The sequence below is a fragment of the Phoxinus phoxinus genome (genome assembly GCF_949152265.1).
Source record: "Phoxinus phoxinus genome assembly, chromosome: 16".
NCBI lineage: Eukaryota > Metazoa > Chordata > Actinopteri > Cypriniformes > Leuciscidae > Phoxinus > Phoxinus phoxinus.
This window is the reverse complement of record NC_136891.1, coordinates 34,415,691-34,435,351: the sequence shown is the minus strand read 5'-3', so window position 1 is coordinate 34,435,351 and position 19,661 is coordinate 34,415,691. Positions and strand designations below refer to the sequence as shown.

The 19,661-nt window shown below is 42.2% G+C and overlaps 1 protein-coding gene across 1 annotated transcript in view; it reads left to right on the top strand.

Annotated features, from left to right (window-relative positions):
* Positions 1–19,661, top strand: part of nbas (NBAS subunit of NRZ tethering complex) — a 177,772-nt gene that overhangs the window by 37,162 nt on the left and 120,949 nt on the right. The window contains 7 exon segments of the mRNA XM_079584617.1: positions 2,025–2,111; positions 2,181–2,334; positions 4,877–5,062; positions 6,067–6,240; positions 7,991–8,124; positions 10,662–10,724; positions 16,977–17,099. Of these exon segments, the coding sequence (XP_079440743.1) occupies positions 2,025–2,111; positions 2,181–2,334; positions 4,877–5,062; positions 6,067–6,240; positions 7,991–8,124; positions 10,662–10,724; positions 16,977–17,099 (921 nt within the window).

Genomic DNA, 19,661 nt, shown 5'->3' with positions numbered 1-19,661 from the left:
TGTAATGACTGGGATCGTGTCACCGGAAGTCGGCAGCGCTCACTGTAATGACTGGGGTCGTGTCACTGGAAGTCGCCAGCGCTCACTGTAATGACTGGGATCGTGTCACCGGAAGTCGCCAGCGCTCACTGTAATGACTGGGATCGTGTCACCGGAAGTCGCCAGCGCTCACTGTAATGACTGGGGTCGTGTCACTGGAAGTCGCCAGCGCTCACTGTAATGACTGGGATCGTGTCACTGGAAGTCGCCAGCGCTCACTGTAATGACTGGGATCGTGTCACCGGAAGTCGCCAGCGCTCACTGTAATGACTGGGGTCGTGTCACTGGAAGTCGCCAGCGCTCACTGTAATGACTGGGATCGTGTCACCGGAAGTCGCCAGCGCTCACTGTAATGACTGGGATCGTGTCACCGGAAGTCGCCAGCGCTCACTGTAATGACTGGGGTCGTGTCACTGGAAGTCGCCAGCGCTCACTGTAATGACTGGGATCGTGTCACTGGAAGTCGCCAGCGCTCACTGTAATGACTGGGATCGTGTCACTGGAAGTCGCCAGCGCTCACTGTAATGACTGGGGTCGTGTCACCGGAAGTCGCCAGCGCTCACTGTAATGACTGGGATCGTGTCACCGGAAGTCGCCAGCGCTCACTGTAATGACTGGGATCGTGTCACTGGAAGTCGCCAGCGCTCACTGTAATGACTGGGATCGTGTCACCGGAAGTCGGCAGCGCTCACTGTAATGACTGGGGTCGTGTCACCGGAAGTCGGCAGCGCTCACTGTAATGACTGGGATCGTGTCACTGGAAGTCGCCAGCGCTCACTGTAATGACTGGGATCGTGTCACTGGAAGTCGCCAGCGCTCACTGTAATGACTGGGATCGTGTCACTGGAAGTCGCCAGCGCTCACTGTAATGACTGGGATCGTGTCACTGGAAGTCGCCAGCGCTCACTGTAATGACTGGGATCGTGTCACCGGAAGTCGCCAGCGCTCACTGTAATGACTGGGATCGTGTCACTGGAAGTCGCCAGCGCTCACTGTAATGACTGGGATCGTGTCACCGGAAGTCGCCAGCGCTCACTGTAATGACTGGGATCGTGTCACTGGAAGTCGCCAGCGCTCACTGTAATGACTGGGATCGTGTCACTGGAAGTTGCCAGCGCTCACTGTAATGACTGGGGTCGTGTCACTGGAAGTCGCCAGCGCTCACTGTAATGACTGGGATCGTGTCACTGGAAGTCACCAGCGCTCACTGTAATGACTGGGATCGTGTCACCGGAAGTCGCCAGCGCTCACTGTAATGACTGGGGTCGTGTCACTGGAAGTCGCCAGCGCTCACTGTAATGACTGGGGTCGTGTCACCGGAAGTCGCCAGCGCTCACTGTAATGACTGGGATCGTGTCACTGGAAGTCGCCAGCGCTCACTGTAATGACTGGGATCGTGTCACTGGAAGTTGCCAGCGCTCACTGTAATGACTGGGATCGTGTCACTGGAAGTCGCCAGCGCTCACTGTAATGACTGGGATCGTGTCACTGGAAGTCGCCAGCGCTCACTGTAATGACTGGGATCGTGTCACTGGAAGTCGCCAGCGCTCACTGTAATGACTGGGGTCGTGTCACTGGAAGTCGCCAGCGCTCACTGTAATGACTGGGATCGTGTCACTGGAAGTCGCCAGCGCTCACTGTAATGACTGGGATCGTGTCACTGGAAGTCGCCAGCGCTCACTGTAATGACTGGGATCGTGTCACCAGAAGTCGCCAGCGCTCACTGTAATGACTGGGATCGTGGAGCTGGCGGTGTGAACGGGCTTTAGTTTGTGGGTGGGTCTGATAGTGGCTTGCTAGTTGCTATTTAGTTTGTCTTCAAAAGAACACCAACAAGTGTGGTTAGTTTCTGTGTCCAGAAGTTTCCATTTTGACCAAGAATTTTTCATTTTTATTCTTTACTCTTGATTGTATAAATCTTGCTTAGTTACTGATAATCTTTTGTTGGTTCATTATTTGCTCTTTCATTCTCTGTTTCTTCCTAGTGTGGACAAGAAGGGTAATCTGGCTTTGATCCCTTGGGAGGAGAGCCGGCACCGAGAGCTGGACTGGTGTGAAGTCCCCGAGTGCAGGTGAGGTCCCGAGTGCTTGAGATGTGGTTTGTGAAGGTTTATCACTGATGACGGAGTTCTTTCCTGTAGAGGAGTGGTGGAGCCCAGCCCAGTGGATGACTGTCACTTCTTCTATGAAGAACAGCCAGAACTGCAGAGGTTCCGTAGCTGCAAACCCTCCATCACGCTGCTGACCGGGTGGTATCTGACCCGGGCCCAGGACATCGAGAGCCATTCCCACCAGGTACACCAGTGCTCACACGCAAACACTATCACAGCACATGCTTCTCTTCGGCACTTTCTCCTGACTGACACAAACAACAAACAACTTCCTCAAATACACACACAGATGCACATCTGACTCCGAGAAATCTGCTTCCTTTAGAGTGACAGTTCTGCTGTCCCAGAGGGCAGTTCGTGCGCAGAGATCACATGATAACTGTGTCTGCGGAGAGACATCTAACCATTAGCAGCTTCTGAACCCCTCAACCCTTTCTTTCCTTCCTTCCTTCCTTCCTTCCTTCCTTCCTTCCTTCCTTCCTTCCTTCCTTCCTTCCTTCCTTCCTTCCTTCCTTCCTTCCTTCCTTCCTTCCTTCCTTCCTTCCTTCCTTCCTTCTCTCCTTCCTTACTTCTTTCTTTCTTTCTTTCTTTCTTTCTTTCTTTCTTTCTTTTCTTTCAATAGAAACTCTAAAATGATCAGATTTTTCCACAATAGCTTTTTATTTTATTACAAGTGTTTACTGAACTACAGTGGGGTCAAATTTCTTCTCATTTTAATATATATATATATTTCTTTTTTAATAATGATATATTCAGCTTAAGATTTGACTTAAACATTTGGTAAAGTATTTGGTTTTTCCACTTTTGCTTTAATGATAGCTTGTCATTGTTGTTTATTCATAAGCACTTTCTAGAGTGAAAAGTCATTTATTTAGAAATATTTTATATTATTATCAAAATTTCACATGAATGTGACAGCAAGTAGAGTAACCTGCACAATAATTTTAGCCAACTAAACACATGTTAGGTATGACAGTGGTTCTGATTTAACACGAGAAGTCTGTATCCACATTTCTGGTCCCGGTTTTTCGGCCCTGCATCTGCAGAATTGTATTGTTCGGACAAGAGTTTAAGTGTATCTCTAGTCTCAAACTTTTTGTCCCCACTGTATGACCATTATGACAACTATCACTCAACTGTAGGCTCAGCCAGCTCCAGCCAGTAGTGCTGCAGAGCGGGACATGCATCACTGTCAGGACAGAGGTTAAGGCAAGGAGAGAGGGCTGTTCTGAAAGAGCTTGACGTGTGAAGTGAGGGGAAAAGACGCCTGGGCTCAGATTGGAAGTACTCCCAGTGTAATAAAAGAGTGTGAGATCGGTCTTCCGAGGGATGCCTGAAGAACGGCCAGAAACGACGGAGAACTGTTTGTGCATGTGGAGGTCAATACTTCTGATTAACCAAAGCCAGGTGTGCTAAACAAGCATGTGCTGTGTGCAGTCAGTTATTTGCAAGGCAAACACACACTAGTTTTGTACCTGATTTAGTGTTTTGTGTTAAGCAGCACTGCTTGTAATGAGTGTTGAGCTGAAGGCAGCATTGCTCCGGAGGTGTTTGGCTCTTGTTAACTCCTGTGTCAAGGGTTTCAGTTCCTACCAGGTGGGAAAACAGCAGCAATCATTTCCTCTATGCAGGCATCCACTATTGATTGGCTCCATGCTCTGCCTGTCAACTGGTAGAGGAATACCAATCGTCAGCTCATGATGTGAACTGTATTGATGGGCTGCTGAGGCGGGGGGGATTTCATCGACTGGTCCTACTTTTTACGAATCTGTTTGGGGATTTTTACTTATTGCATGTCTTGTTTTTTTTTTTTCATCTCTGTTGGATTTGATCTGGCAGTTTTAATAGATTTAGATTTTGCTAAACAATTTTACACACTCTTAATAGTTGTTTTAACATATATATATATATATATACACAGTATATATATATATATATATATATATATATCTATGTGTATATATGTGTATATACAGTGTGTATGTGTATATATACATACATACATGCATACATACATACATACATACATACATGCATACATACACAAATGCATACATGATACATACATACATACACACATGCATACATGATACATACATACATACACACATGCATACATGATACATACATACATACATACATACATACATACATGCATACATACATGCATACACACATGCATGCATACATACACAAATGCATACATACATGCATACATACATACATACATACATACATACATACACACATGCATACATACATACATACATACATACATGCATACATACATGCATACATACATACATACATACATGCATACATACACACATGCATACATACATACATACATACATACATGCATACATACACACATGCATACATACATACACACATGCATACATACATAGATTACACACATGCATACATACATACATGCATACATACATGCATACATACATGCATACATACATACATACATACATACATGCATACATACATACATGCATACATACATACATACATGCATACATACATGCATACATACATGCATACATACATGCATACATACATACATACATACATGCATACATACATACATGCATACATACATACATACATGCATACATACATACATACATGCATGCATACTTCTGTCTTTCTGTTCCTCAATAGCTGGATTGTTATGTATCTAATAGATTGCTAATGCTTTTGATTGGTCCACACAGGTTGATTGTTCCCTGTCTCTGGTGCGTCTGGGAAAAGAGCAGAACATTCCTGGGCTGGAGGTCCTGTGCGACGATCTGGTTACCATGGAGACACTGGTGTACGAGACATCATGTGACTTGAGTCTCACACTAAAGGAGCTGCAGCAGCTCAGGGACATTGACAAGCTCCGCCTCCTCATGAAAAATGTATGTTGTGAGGCCGTGCTCTTTGTTGGCTGTCCACCGTCTCCTTCAACACTTGTGTTATTATGTTTACAGCGGCACATTTATGTTGCGGGTCAAATTGACCCTAATTGGATTCAATATAATTAATGAAAAATCAGGTAAAAACAGTGAACCTTTTAATATTAATACTTCTCACACATTACAACAAAAATAAACATGAATAAAAAATATTGTTAAAATTTGTATTAAAAAAAAAGTATAATATTGAATAAAAAACTATATTTTGGGTCTGTGCAGCTGCAGTTAACCATGACATTATGGGTCAACTGACCCGCGATTGTCAACCCTAAACCTAACTCAAATAATATGTTTCCCGAAGCAGGCCTACATGCGCACCGTTTATTTGGTCAGCTCTGTACATCAAGCAGCGCTAGTGTAAATGACAGATCTGTGAGAGTGTGTGTAGACTGTGTTTGCAGGGTGGTCTCATTACGACTGCAGTAAGCACATCCAGCGGCTTGTTTGGATTTAATGCTTTCATTAAAAATGATTTAATGCTCATTTGCTCGTTTAAGGGGATACACTGTGAGTGGGTGAACGGCCATCTTAGCATCTGTTTATTAGTGATACTTTTAATGTTTCCTGAGGGAACACTCAACTCAATCAGAAATAGACATTCTGTCATCTCTTACTCGCCCTCATGGCGTTCCAGAACCCTTTGACTTTCTTTCTTCTGTGCAACATAAAAGGAGATAAAAGCCGCTTTAAAAATATCTGAATGATTTGTTCATGCAAAAGAACGTCCCTATTGAAGCTTTTTTTTATGCTCCTGTCTTAATTATTCTAACGGGGGAGAAACCAGTACATTCTTCAGAATTACTCCGTTTGGGTTTAGTTTAAAGGAAATCATGCAGGTTTGGAATGACATAAACTGTTCATTTAAAGCTACTTTAATAAGTTTCTGCTTAAAGTATTGTGAGTGAACCGAAGATGCTGTTGCACATCATGATTTGTTCCTGCTTTAGTCCAGCGAGGATCGATACGTGAGGAATGTATTCCAGTGGATGGTCCCGTTTCTGCACCGCTGTGAGGGCCGGCGGGTGGGCTCTGCCTCCAGTCTGCTCAGAGAGTTCCTGGTCACCCTCGCCAGAGAGAACCTCACACTCCCCCTTAAAATCTTCCAGCACTCCAAGCCACACGTAAGCCCAACACATGAGCTTGACCATACAGACAACGACATACGGTACTAGGGCTGTAAACGATTAAACGATTAACAATAAACAATAAGGTGATGTTGATTAGGGGTAATCATTAGTATTCTATAATTAGCTTAATAGCTATAAAAACATTATTTTAAAGTGTACCATATAGAGCTATAATTGCGATTAATCGAATCCAAAATAAAAGTCTGTGTTTACATAATATGTGTGTGTGTAATTATTTTGTATATATAAATACACACACATGCATGTATATATTTGAGATTTTTTATTTATTTATATATAAAACAGTTCTATTTATATATAATATAAATCATAATAAAATATATATGCAGTATATAAATGCAAATATTTCTCAAATATATGCATGCATGTGTGTGTATTTATATATACAAAATAATTATACACTATACACATATATTATGTAAACACAGACTTTTATTTTGGATTCGATTAATCACGATTAATCGTTTACAGCCCTATATGGTACACTTTAAAACAATGTTTTTATAGCTATTAAGCTAATTATAGAATACTAATGATTAACCCTAATCAACATCCACTTAATGAAAACGTTTTTTTAATTGTAAAACAAAAAAAAACTTTAATTATTAATTTAATGTAATTAATATGTATTATATGTATTGTAAAGTACTTATAAGTGGATTACCCCAGTTTCAATTCAAATAATATATTATATGCATGGAAATGTTTTAGAAATGATAAATAATAAAAACATTTATGTTTATTATAGATTGATTATAAATGTTATTATTATTTATCATTTCTATCATTTATAATAATGTAGACCAATTGTGGACATCCCTAGATTTGTTTTTTTTTGTCAAATTTATCTCACAAATGTAGCAATTTACCAAAACAAGTCAACCAACACACACACATACACACATGGTCACATTATTGTGTGCTCATCTGATTTACTATTGAGAGTCAGTAGTGTGGCTCTGCTTCCTCCATGATAAATTGCTTGTGCTTTTCCTCATTTATAAGTCTCTTTGGATAAAAGCGGCTGCTAAATGAATAAATGTTAGTAAGTTAATGTCACACACACACACACACACACACACACACACACACACACACACACACACACACACACACACACACACACACACACACAGATACACTCATAAAAGAGGGATGCAGTGAAATGATTAGAGAAGAGCCATTCCAATTCTGAGTCCACAGCAACAAAAGACCTTCAGACACACACGTACACGCTGTCACACACGGCCATGATAAAAATGTATGGCCTGTTTACACATCTGAGGCATCAATTTCTCCCAGGAAATTAATAAAAGTGGTTCGAGAGAAATCAGGTGTAGGAGATTGTGTGTGTGTGTGTGTGTGTCTATGAATCAGCCTTGCTCATTCAATGTTGTGTGAAATGAAATCCAATCTAATCCACACTAACGTGATTTTTAGTGTGCTTGTGTGTGCATCTGTGCGTGAGCTACTGTTGTCTGAGGAGACGAGATGCAATGTATTAACACTTACAGTACGAAGGTCATTTATACAAGGTTATGTTCTGTTATATAGGCTTACAGGTTGTTAGTAGTCTCTAAGCCCCCCTATATAGCATTTTTGAGTGTCATAAAGGCATTAAAATATGCCAATGATGCTCAGGATTGCTGTCTATGTAGGTTCTTCACTAGGTTTAATAATAACACTCGATGATTATGAGGACCGTGTGTTTATTGACCTGCAGTGTCATCCCAAAATCCTTGGAGAATCCGATCAGCTGATGTCCGTGGCTCTGGAGTGCATCTACAGCTGTGAGCGAGATGACCAGCTGGCTCTCTGCTACGATATACTGGAGTGTCTGCCAGAGAGAGGATCTGGGTGAGCAAACCTCCATCTCACAACTCGGAACAATATACTCTAAATGTCTCAAGTTTGGGCTCATAAATGTATATTTGCATGAAATTGATACTTTCATTCAGCAAGTATGCCTTAAATTGATCAAATTATAAATGTCTGTATTGTCATTGGTGCAAAAGATTTCAGTTTCGAATAAATGCTTCTATTCCACACAACCATTGTCAACTAATAACAATAATGTTTCTTGACCACCAAAATCAGCAGGAGAATGATAGTGGCTAAAAAACATAAAATATGTTTTAACATGTTGTTGTTAATCGATTAACAAAAAAATAACTAATTCACTGCAAATGTTTTCTGCAATCAATTGCGATTAATTGTGATGAACAAAGTTTTTAAATATATTTTTATATTGTAATAAATTTCACATTTAATCTCCAAATGAACGTAGAAACAACATAAAGACAGTATTTTATAATTTAAATATTTGTTTAATGGCATCATGACAGAAGGCGTCCGCCGTACCGATGCTGATGCGCCGCAGTATTAGCCGTTAACTATAATCATTCAGCATTACTGGAGAACTGCAAGCTATCATTTTTTAAAACATTTATTAGGCTTTAAATAATATAGCAACTTTTAATTTAAGTGAACATAAAAAAATCTTCACATAAACCCATTATAATAAATGCCACATTTAGCAGTGCCCTTTATCAGAGCTCAATGATTTTATTTTGGCGCAGAACGTTTAAGGCTTCATGTACCTGTGCTTGAGGATGCTCGACAACCTCTTTTTTGCATAATTTTGTGTTTTTTTGTCCATTCGAGCTCGACTCAAACCATGAGTCATAAATGACTTAAATTGTAGTGTATTTTTTGTCTTATATTAATTTTTATATAAAACGCACCGCTTGATGTAGGCCTCGGTCTGAGGCTACAGGCCCGTCCGGCGTGCTGTGATCCCTGTGGCTCGGACTGCCCGACAGAGGAAACCCGGCTGGTGTAATTATAATTATAGATGTAACTGCACGCTGGTATTCTTAAAATATAAGTTAATATTTATAAATAATATAAATATAAGCGACAGTTGTTTGAATGGTGGGTTCATTATTATTCTGTAAAAAACACAACAAAACAGGACAATGACAAACTCGCTTTAATAGTGCTTTTCCGTTTAGCTTTGAAAGCACATCTTCCGCCATCATCTAGTGTGTGTTCTCTTAACTGCACTAAATTACTTTTTTTTACTATACAAGTTCGAGCCGACTGTGGGGAAGAGGTGTACCCGGTGATGCGGCTGAACATCATGTGACACCGAGAGCATTGTATCAAATGATTAATTAAACTGAAGTAGTTAAAGACACTTCATATGCAGTGGCCATTGAAATCCTCTACTTGCGGACCGCTCGACTCAAACCTTGTTCTGGCGCTGCTTTCACACAAACCCTGTCGGCCACACACACACAATTAGCATGTGTGCACAGTTGTCAGTAAGCCCCTGATTAGCTCATTATTGGCACAGCGTGTGTCTTTCTGCCTTCAAAGTGTGAACCCTTAAAACCTCTCAGCGTTCCTTATTATATTCCCGCCGCCGCTAGACTCTTGGAGCGCTAGCCCTGTCACGCGACCGCATGCGCTGATATTACAGAGAGCTGTCTGCAGATGAAGTGTTAGCGTATGTGCAACGGGTTGGGGTTTGTGTAGCACTATATTCTCTCGTGGAGCAAACATAAAAACACATTTACACCAAAAATAATGTGATATGCGAAATTTGGCGTGCGTTATATCCTGAGGGTGCGGCATTGTTATGCTAAAAAACATTTTTATACATTCTACAAATGCCATCTGTCCTTTTCTCATTCTCACTTTACCTCAATCTGCTGTCGGAAGCTCTCACTGTAGCTTTGCAAAGACCCTAATGTGTTTTACACTCCCGTTGATGTCCAGGGATCAATACTTCAGGGTTTTTCCAGAGCTGCTCTTATTATCTTCTGGAGAAGAGAGAGAGTGTTTGTAAAGGCTTGTCAGGCGTGGGATTCGGAGAAGAATTTGATTGCTTAGAATAAAACCAAAATACTAATATCTTTTTAGTGAAACTTGGGAAATAGAGAAATTGTGCGATCAGTTTTGTCAGCAACAAGTTTTCTGAGCTTCAGACATCGTCTCCATGGCAACCAGACTGTCAAGCAGAATTGCACAGTATTTCTGCTCGGGTTCAGATGAGGGGCACGGCTTCACACAAACACAACTCGTAAACACAAACCTTCAGCATGGCAGTTGCTTGGCTGCTCAAATATCTGCGATCAGTTAATGAAAGAAGCTTGAATGGAGTCTGCAAACATGTTTATTTAGTCAGGAATCAGGATGCACTGCTACTTTTGAATGGCTGTCTGTGAAGAACGATGCTTTCTGGGTCCAGATGTCCTGTCCTGTACAACATTAACCAGCAGGCACTGATGGACCATGCTATTGTCGTGTGTGTTGACCTTGTCTTGGGGTCAAATACAAATACAAAAAGTCCGAGATCTTTGATCTTGTTTTCTTCTCTCTCTCCTCAGACCTGAGACGGACACTACCAAAGCCTTGCATGACCAGGTGGACACGCTTGAGAAGCACTTGAGGTAAGAAGAGACAGAATGAGTCGCATGCATTGGTCTAGCTCTTTTCACACATTGTTTGAGAGCAGCTTTACAGGAAGTCGTACAGTTAGTTCTGTAACACCGTAATGTTGAACATGGCATCGACGTCTTATACCAGTGTCTCTAGCTAAGTCTCAGTGCAATGGATGTAGCATCTATAGTTTTCACTGGAAGATCAAGTTATGAAATTATTATTAAACATTATGAGGAATGACCAAACAAGATGTTTTGTTTCTTTTTACACGTACTGTAAAAATACTGCTATATACACACACCATTTTTTATACACTACAGTTCAAAATGTAGGGGTCAGTCAGATTTTTTACATGTTTTAATGCTCACCAAAGCTGCATTTATTTTATTAATAATACAGATAAAACGGTAATAGTGTGGAGTAGTATTACACAAATAAAGTATTTATTTTAATGCAGGGCGCTCTAGACTGCTAATGTCACTAAATGTCACTTACATTTTTTCTGTTGGTGCGACTGAATTTAGTTTTTTAGAGAATTGCCTTTCCTGCAGTGTAATAGTTTGTGAATGTAAAAGGTCTGCAAAGTTTTGAAGATCAAAGTGCACACCAAATCAAAGTTATTTTCTCCTAAAGGACAGAATAGATTCTGAACTGCTTCACTTCCTGATGCATATCTATGTAACAATGTACCAGATGTGCATAATATGTAGATTAATGTTATACATACATTTATTATATTCTTTTAATTATTTTATATCATGTATTATTTACTTTTTAAAAATATTTTATGTTTTAATTTGTGAATTATTTGCTAGTTTAATATTATGCTGGATAGTATTTACAAGAACAATATTTCATCAGCGCTCCACCTCAGCGAACAAAAAGGAGAAAGAGAAATAAAAAAATTCTCTAGCAGTATTTTCCTATTATTAAATAAGATACAAATGTATTCGTATTATTCCAAGCATATTCAGCAGATCTGACCACGTGATTGGTCGTGGGGTCACTAAACCCCTCCTCCACCGTCAATAAATCGAGTTTTATCTCTGAGGTGCCATTTTATTTTTACAGACGTCCACTTAACAAACAATTAGCGGCCGGATAGGGCTTAAGACTGCATAGCTCACGTTATTATTTCAATAATGCTGGATGTGAACTTCAAGTTGTGTGCAGACAAAAGGCGAGACGTTCCCTTTGACCAAAGATGATTTAATGATTTTAATGTTGGCATTGGATTCATCACTCAATCGTGAGCACAGTAGCTGATCAATAACGTAACCGTGCATTGAGACAGATCGGCTACATTACCTCGTATTCCAGAGTAGGCTGTATTTATTACTTATGTGTTTGAATGAGACTGCAAAATTTGCATATTAACTCACGGAAATACATTGTAATTCTTTCTGGAATTCATTATTGTGATGTGTGTGTGTGTGTGTGTGTGTGGGGTTCCTCTACACTTCTGCAAAGGGCCGGTCAAGGGACCTATGAGGGTCTTACAGGGATAGTTTACCCAGAAGTCAAAGTTCTGTCATTAATTGCTCAAGTCTTATGGGTTTGACACGACATGAGGTTTTGTTCATCTCTGTAAACCCGAATAAGTTGGCAGAACTCAAAACATTTAAAGCAATCAATTGCCTCAAATTTTTTAAGTTATGAAATTCAAAGTTCAAGTAAGCAGAACTAGCAGATTTTTATTTTGTACTCAAACATTTCAAGTTAAGAACAATTAAAATGTATGAGTACACCAAATTCATACAAACTTTCACGTAATCTCAATGTGAACACTTTTATTAGTATAAACTTAGTTGGGCTAATCTGCTAACATACTAAGTTGCTAACATATTAGCAATAGTGTGTAATCCAGAAGCACTTGCTGTATGAGTGCAACAATATAAAGGTATTATTTGCTCTCGGATCGAGATCATGCTCCACTCGTCATGATCGTAACTCTCCTAAAACCAACATTAACAGAAATTCTTCTAAATTAGCATAACAAAACATTAATCACTACTAAATCTCCCATTAATCTGGCACAAAAAAACACATTATATTACACTTAATTTTAGCATTTACTCTCCCTTTCCAGTGCCATCGGCAAAGCATGCTGGGAAATGGACATCCCAGCCGCTTCAGTGAAACTTAAGTTCGTCTAAATTAAAATAATTTCATAAAACTCAAAACAATGAAACCGCTCAGCTTACTTACAATATATCAGTTCTGTGAACTTGAAAGATAAACAAAGTGCTAAATACTCATAAATGTTAATTTGACTGAACTAATTAGTTTAAGTTTGTCCAACTCAAACCAATTCACTATTTTGAGCGTTAGGGTTTACAGAACACCAATGAAGATCTTGTTGATGGACTTTGAGAGCTTTCTCTTCCTCCATTGACAGCTGTGCAACTACCACTTTGACGCTTAAAAACGTTCATAAACAGAACGTAAAACTAATCCATATAAATTGAGCGTTTTAGTCTAAAAACCATCGCTTTCCCCCCACATGGAAACATACATCGACTCACACGTCAGTTGTGGTAAACGCAGCACGCTGAGCTTCCCCAAGAACCAATGGCGTTTGTTCTCGTGAACATGGCGTTTGTTCTGGCGCTTCAAGCATGTTGGGTTGAGCTTCTGTTCATGTTCGACGGTCACGGTTTAAATGATTGGTATTAATCTAAAAACAGCTTTATATGTGTGTGTTTCTCAGCCGTTGATAGGGACACAGCATGTTAATGCACATTTGTACAAAATACACACTGTAAACAAGCCGGATCATAGCAACATTGTTGTCTAGCTGGTACTCGATAGTTTTGATTTGATCAGAGGTGGTACTTGACCAGAAAAGTATTCGCTGTGTAATGCTGTTAGCTTCAGCACGATTCCTCTTCAACTACTGAGAATTGCTGTCATTGTGGGAAGAATGGATGGGAAACTGGAAATGTTGCCTCTGCTCACGTCATTCACGAGAGAGAAGTGCTTCATGCACACCGTCCAGAACCTGCTGATGTTCACTCATTTACTCACCGTTCACTTCATAGCGACGTCAGTTAGTTTGCGATATTAGAAATGGAGCATAAATTAGTTTTTCCGAACACAGCTTGAGACCATATTGCACACTTTGTGTGACGTTACATACGTACAGCGTACAGCACTTGCTGAATGACAATTGAAATTCAGTCTGTGTGTTCAGACATTAAAAAACGAATCAGATTTTCAGGAGAAGATTTATAAACATGCGACTTAATTTTTTTTTTGTTTTTTTTTTGTGCTGACTACAACCCCGAACCGTGTGTGTGTGGTATGCTGCACATTGTTTGCATGTATTTCTGTGTTCTCTCCCTGTGCCTGTGTGTGTGTGGATCTCGGCCCGGTGACGTGATCAGCCTGTGATGGCTCCGGAGAGACACATTCCTTTGGATCCATTAGAATTGTGTCGGAGAAAAGGATGATGAAAGTCTCTCTCACAGATATTTATGACTGGCCTGGGAGGGTGCCGTCACTACAGCCTTAATTTAACTCTTTTTCTCTAGTTTGCGCTCTCTTTTATCACTCGTTGTTTGTCTCTCCAGCGTTCCCCTCTCTGTATCTGAGTTGTATCTTTGCCAATGTTTTCTTTTATCTCCGTGCTCTCTGCTCCTGTTTAAATGTTAAAGGGGAAAATCAAACCAGGATTTTCTTTGCTCTTTTGAAAAAATCAATATAGACGTACTCTACGACTAGACATTACAAAAAAGTGGCTTTAGAAGTCAATATACTGGTTGTTTTATTCACATGTCATTGGACATGCACTTGAGCATTACTGTCCTGCAGTGCACGTTTGCCCCTGTAAATGTTGCATAAATCACATTTCTTTAATTAATTATAATGAATGAACACATTAACCCTCTGGTGCTCTACGTGTGTCGGTTAAAAATGACCAATTGTTTTTTGTTTTTCAATTAAATTATTGTACTATTTTAGTTCGATAATGTTTTTTTATGAAATATTTTGTATTTTTAGGGGATTTTATGGTACTAAATTATATTTACGCTGTATTTATAATCAATTTATTCACTTTGAGCATAGACCTGAAAATAAATGTCCAACTTAAACTGTGGCGAATCTTGAATGCTTTAGAGCACAGACTTTATTTTGATCTCTTTTTCAAAGACAACACTAGACAGATTATTGCTGAAGTGGAAAAAGTTTTAAAAAGTTGACTTCAAAAAAGTTACAGAATTGTATGTTAATTGTTATGAAAAATGCACAAAAATACTATTTTAAAATTTTATATAAATTTTTTTTTTCAAAAATGCGTTTTACTCTAAACCTGCAAGAAAATCAAAGGCCTAAACCTAAATGAGTTGTGTTCCAAATTTGAGGTTATCCAGAGACAATTTCTATAAGAGACATGCCACTTCCTCAATCCTCAATACAACTATATAAGGAAAACCCGTAACGCCAAAGATGGCGGTTGTATGCACATGTCCCGCCCCTCCCGCTGGAAAGCCAATCATCTGCTTTTAACAGTCAAGCCGGGAAACATTTAAGCCTATCGTCTGGTTCCACTGACGCACAGTTGAGGTTTCGCCTGTTGGGGTCGTGAACCCTTGCACATGCGTAGTAAGAGTATAACCTGTGGGGAAAAAGCCGTTTTAAACCTTATTTTGGGGCAAAGTCATCAAACTTTTTCAGCGATTTTTATCATATTTTACTGCCGTTTCTATACATGCAGTTTTTATGTCCCGGTGACCAGTGAACATGCAGTTCTGACTCTCTGCCCATTCATTCAGATAGGAGCCTGGTCTTGTTAGTGCGAAACAGCGGCCCGGAGGCGTTGCCAAGATGGCGGCCGAGTGGCACGACTTGCCTAAAGGACTTTGGGTTATCTCAAAAAATGAGCTTTCAGTAACGTTTAGTTTGGCCGCAGTACCAAAAGTTTTCACTAGATGAAATTTGTCTCCCATTGATTTCATTTCAAAAATGACCGTGAGGAAGGGTTACTATTATTATTTTTTTAGACAATTTTACCTTTTCAAATCTTGCCCATGAATACATTTTTTTTTTTTACAAAGCAAGTACCAAAACCTTTACCTTTTAAGTTTCATACCATTCCGATGAAGTAAAAACATTAAAATAAATGTAATAAATGCCATAGACACTCTACCGAGTATTGATTATTGTTTTTGGTGTCTACTAGAATAAGTTTTCATGCTGGAATGTTAAAAAATACGTTATTTTCCACATTTTACATTATTGCTCCACTTCTCTTCCCAGTCCGTTAGTAACGTTCCTTTTATTTCCTGTTTCTATGAAGCCGATCCTTCTTAAAAGCACAATGAGCTCTGATTGGTCGGCTGGACCAGTGTGTTGTGGTCAACCGAATGTCACGCCTCTTACCGTAACCACACGTGTCAGCGCAGTATAACGCAACTCAACCAGGCCCCGCCCCCTTATCTGCATATATCTTGTGCAGGAACTATTTAAATGAGGGATGTTGTGACGTGCACATTCCTTGGAGAAACCTCGAGACTACAATCGAGGAGTCTCAGGGAGTTCAGGAACAGAATCTGCTTTGAGTTACAGAAATATGTGGTTAATTAAATCAAAATAATCCAAATCAAATTGAAAGGTAAAGCGCTATTTTTGGAGCAGGTCATGATCATCGGAGAAGACTTGAAGAGCTGTAGACAGATGGAGAGAGGAGAGAGAGGGAAGCGCAAACACTGAACAACAACAGAAAATCTGTCCGCAGCAGATTGTAGAGCGAAGGGAAGGGACACGAGGGAAGAAGTGTGAGACGGGAAGGAAGGAAGGAAACAGAAACATCTGCTCGAGGCTCTCGGGGGGCCGTACATCCTCAGTTACTGAGGGCGCCGTCACAGAGGTTCATTCACACACCTTTCTGTTCTCCTCCGACCGGCTGCTAGCATATAGCTGTGGCTACGGCTTCTGCTGTCGTCTGCATGATGCTCTTCAACTGCTGCGTTGAAATAAATCAATGGGTGCATATTGGATATCAAGTCTCAACTTTTAGGTAGAGAGAAACTTTAGGCATGTATGTCACAGGTTATGCATCCAATTAAACTGATATTTTGTGCATATGAATAAAAAGGAGTGAATTTGTAAAATGTTGCAAAAGTGGAGCCACATTCGTATAGCATTGGTTTATAGGGCTTCACAAGTGTGTTTGTACAGTTTAAGCGCTGTAGATGATCACGACTCTCTCTAATGTTGACCACGACTCTCTCTAATGTTGATCACGACTCTCTCTCCAGCGTCGCTGAGGTGTTAGAGAAGCAAGGTCTCCAAAAGCCCATCTCATTCGTGAGGAACAGTCAGAGCAGCAAAGAGGAAGCGTACCAGCTGATGGTCCGACTCACTCGATACACGGGACGCAGGTATGACACACACACACACACACACTCACACACACACACACACACACACACACACACACACACACACACACACACACACACACACAACCACCTTAAAGGACAAGTTGGGTATTTCACACTTAAAGCCCTGTTTTCAGATCGTTGCTGATGAAATAGAACGGTTAAGATTGAGATTTTTACAGATGCTGCCGGCCCGAGAATTTCCGGTTTCTTTCGTTCCCCCCCCCCCCCCACCTCCACAATGGCTGCACAGGAATAACCCTTCCTACAACACATTAAACTTTCGTTTACAAAGACGTGAAACTGAGTGGTCAGGGGTGTTCACTGATATGCTCACGCTGCCAACAGGTTTTATCGTAGTTTTTGTCCAACCTCACAGCACATCCAAAACAACTCAATGGAGTCGGACAAAAACTACGATAAAACCTGTTGGAAATCTCAATCTTAGCCGTTCTATTTCATCAGAAACGATGTGAAAACAGGGCTTTTACTGTCTCACTGCCTGCTGTCTCACTGCCTGCTGTCTCACTGCCTGCTGTCTCACTGTCTGCTGTCTCACTGCCTGCGGTCTCACTGTCTGCTGTCTCACTGTCTGCTGCTGTCTCACTGTCTGCTGTCTCACTGTCTGCTGTCTCACTGCCTGCTGTCTCACTGTCTGCTGCTGTCTCACTGTCTGCTGCTGTCTCACTGTCTGCTGTCTCACTGTCTGCTGTCTCACTGCCTGCTGTCTCACTGCCTGCTGTCTCACTGCCTGCTGTCTCACTGCCTGCTGTCTCACTGCCTGCTGCTGTCTCACTGTCTGCTGTCTCACTGCCTGCTGTCTCACTGCCTGCTGTCTCACTGTCTGCTGTCTCACTGTCTGCTGTCTCACTGCCTGCTGTCTCACTGCCTGCTGTCTCACTGCCTGCTGTCTCACTGCCTGCTGTCTCACTGTCTGCTGTCTCACTGTCTGCTGTCTCACTGTCTGCTGCTGTCTCACTGTCTGCTGCTGTCTCACTGTCTGCTGTCTCACTGCCTGCTGCTGTCTCACTGCCTGCTGCTGTCTCACTGCCTGCTGCTGTCTCACTGCCTGCTGTCTCACTGCCTGCTGTCTCACTGTCTGCTGTCTCACTGTCTGCTGTCTCACTGCCTGCTGTCTCACTGCCTGCTGCTGTCTCACTGCCTGCTGTCTCACTGCCTGCTGTCTCACTGTCTGCTGTCTCACTGCCTGCTGCTGTCTCACTGTCTGCTGTCTCACTGTCTGCTGTCTCACTGCCTGCTGTCTCACTGTCTGCTGTCTCACTGTCTGCTGTCTCACTGTCTGCTGTCTCACTGTCGGCTGTCTCACTGTCGGCTGTCTCACTGCCTGCTGTCTCACTGCCTGCTGTCTCACTGCCTGCTGTCTCACTGCCTGCTGTCTCACTGCCTGCTGTCTCACTGTCTGCTGTCTCACTGTCTGGTGTCTCACTGTCTGGTGTCTCACTGTCTGCTGCTGTCTCACTGTCTGCTGCTGTCTCACTGTCTGCTGTCTCACTGTCTGCTGCTGTCTCACTGCCTGCTGCTGTCTCACTGCCTGCTGCTGTCTCACTGCCTGCTGCTGTCTCACTGCCTGCTGTCTCACTGCCTGCTGTCTCACTGTCTGCTGCTGTCTCACTGTCTGCTGTCTCACTGCCTGCTGTCTCACTGTCTGCTGCTGTCTCACTGCCTGCTGTCTCACTGCCTGCTGTCTCACTGCCTGCTGTCTCACTGTCTGCTGCTGTCTCACTGTCTGCTGCTGTCTCACTGCCTGCTGCTGTCTCACTGCCTGCTGCTGTCTCACTGCCTGCTGTCTCACTGCCTGCTGTCTCACTGTCTGCTGCTGTCTCACTGTCTGCTGTCTCACTGCCTGCTGTCTCACTGCCTGCTGTCTCACTGTCTGCTGCTGTCTCACTGCCTGCTGTCTCACTGCCTGCTGTCTCACTGCCTGCTGTCTCACTGTCTGCTGCTGTCTCACTGTCTGCTGCTGTCTCACTGTCTGCTGCTGTCTCACTGCCTGCTGCTGTCTCACTGCCTGCTGCTGTCGCACTGCCTGCTGTCTCACTGCCTGCTGTCTCACTGTCTGCTGCTGTCTCACTGCCTGCTGTCTCACTGCCTGCTGTCTCACTGCCTGCTGTCTCACTGTCTGCTGCTGTCTCACTGTCTGCTGCTGTCTCACTGTCTGCTGCTGTCTCACTGCCTGCTGTCTCACTGTCTGCTGCTGTCTCACTGTCTCACTGTCTGCTGCTGTCTCACTGTCTCACTGTCTGCTGCTGTCTCACTGCCTGCTGTCTCACTGCCTGCTGTCTCACTGTCTGCTGTCTCACTGTCTGCTGTCTCACTGCCTGCTGTCTCACTGCCTGCTGTCTCACTGCCTGCTGTCTCACTGTCTGCTGTCTCACTGTCTGCTGTCTCACTCTCTGCTGTCTCACTGTCGGCTGTCTCACTGTCTGCTGTCTCACTGTCGGCTGTCTCACTGTCGGCTGTCTCACTGTCTGCTGTCTCACTGCCTGCTGTCTCACTGCCTGCTGTCTCACTGCCTGCTGTCTCACTGTCGGCTGTCTCACT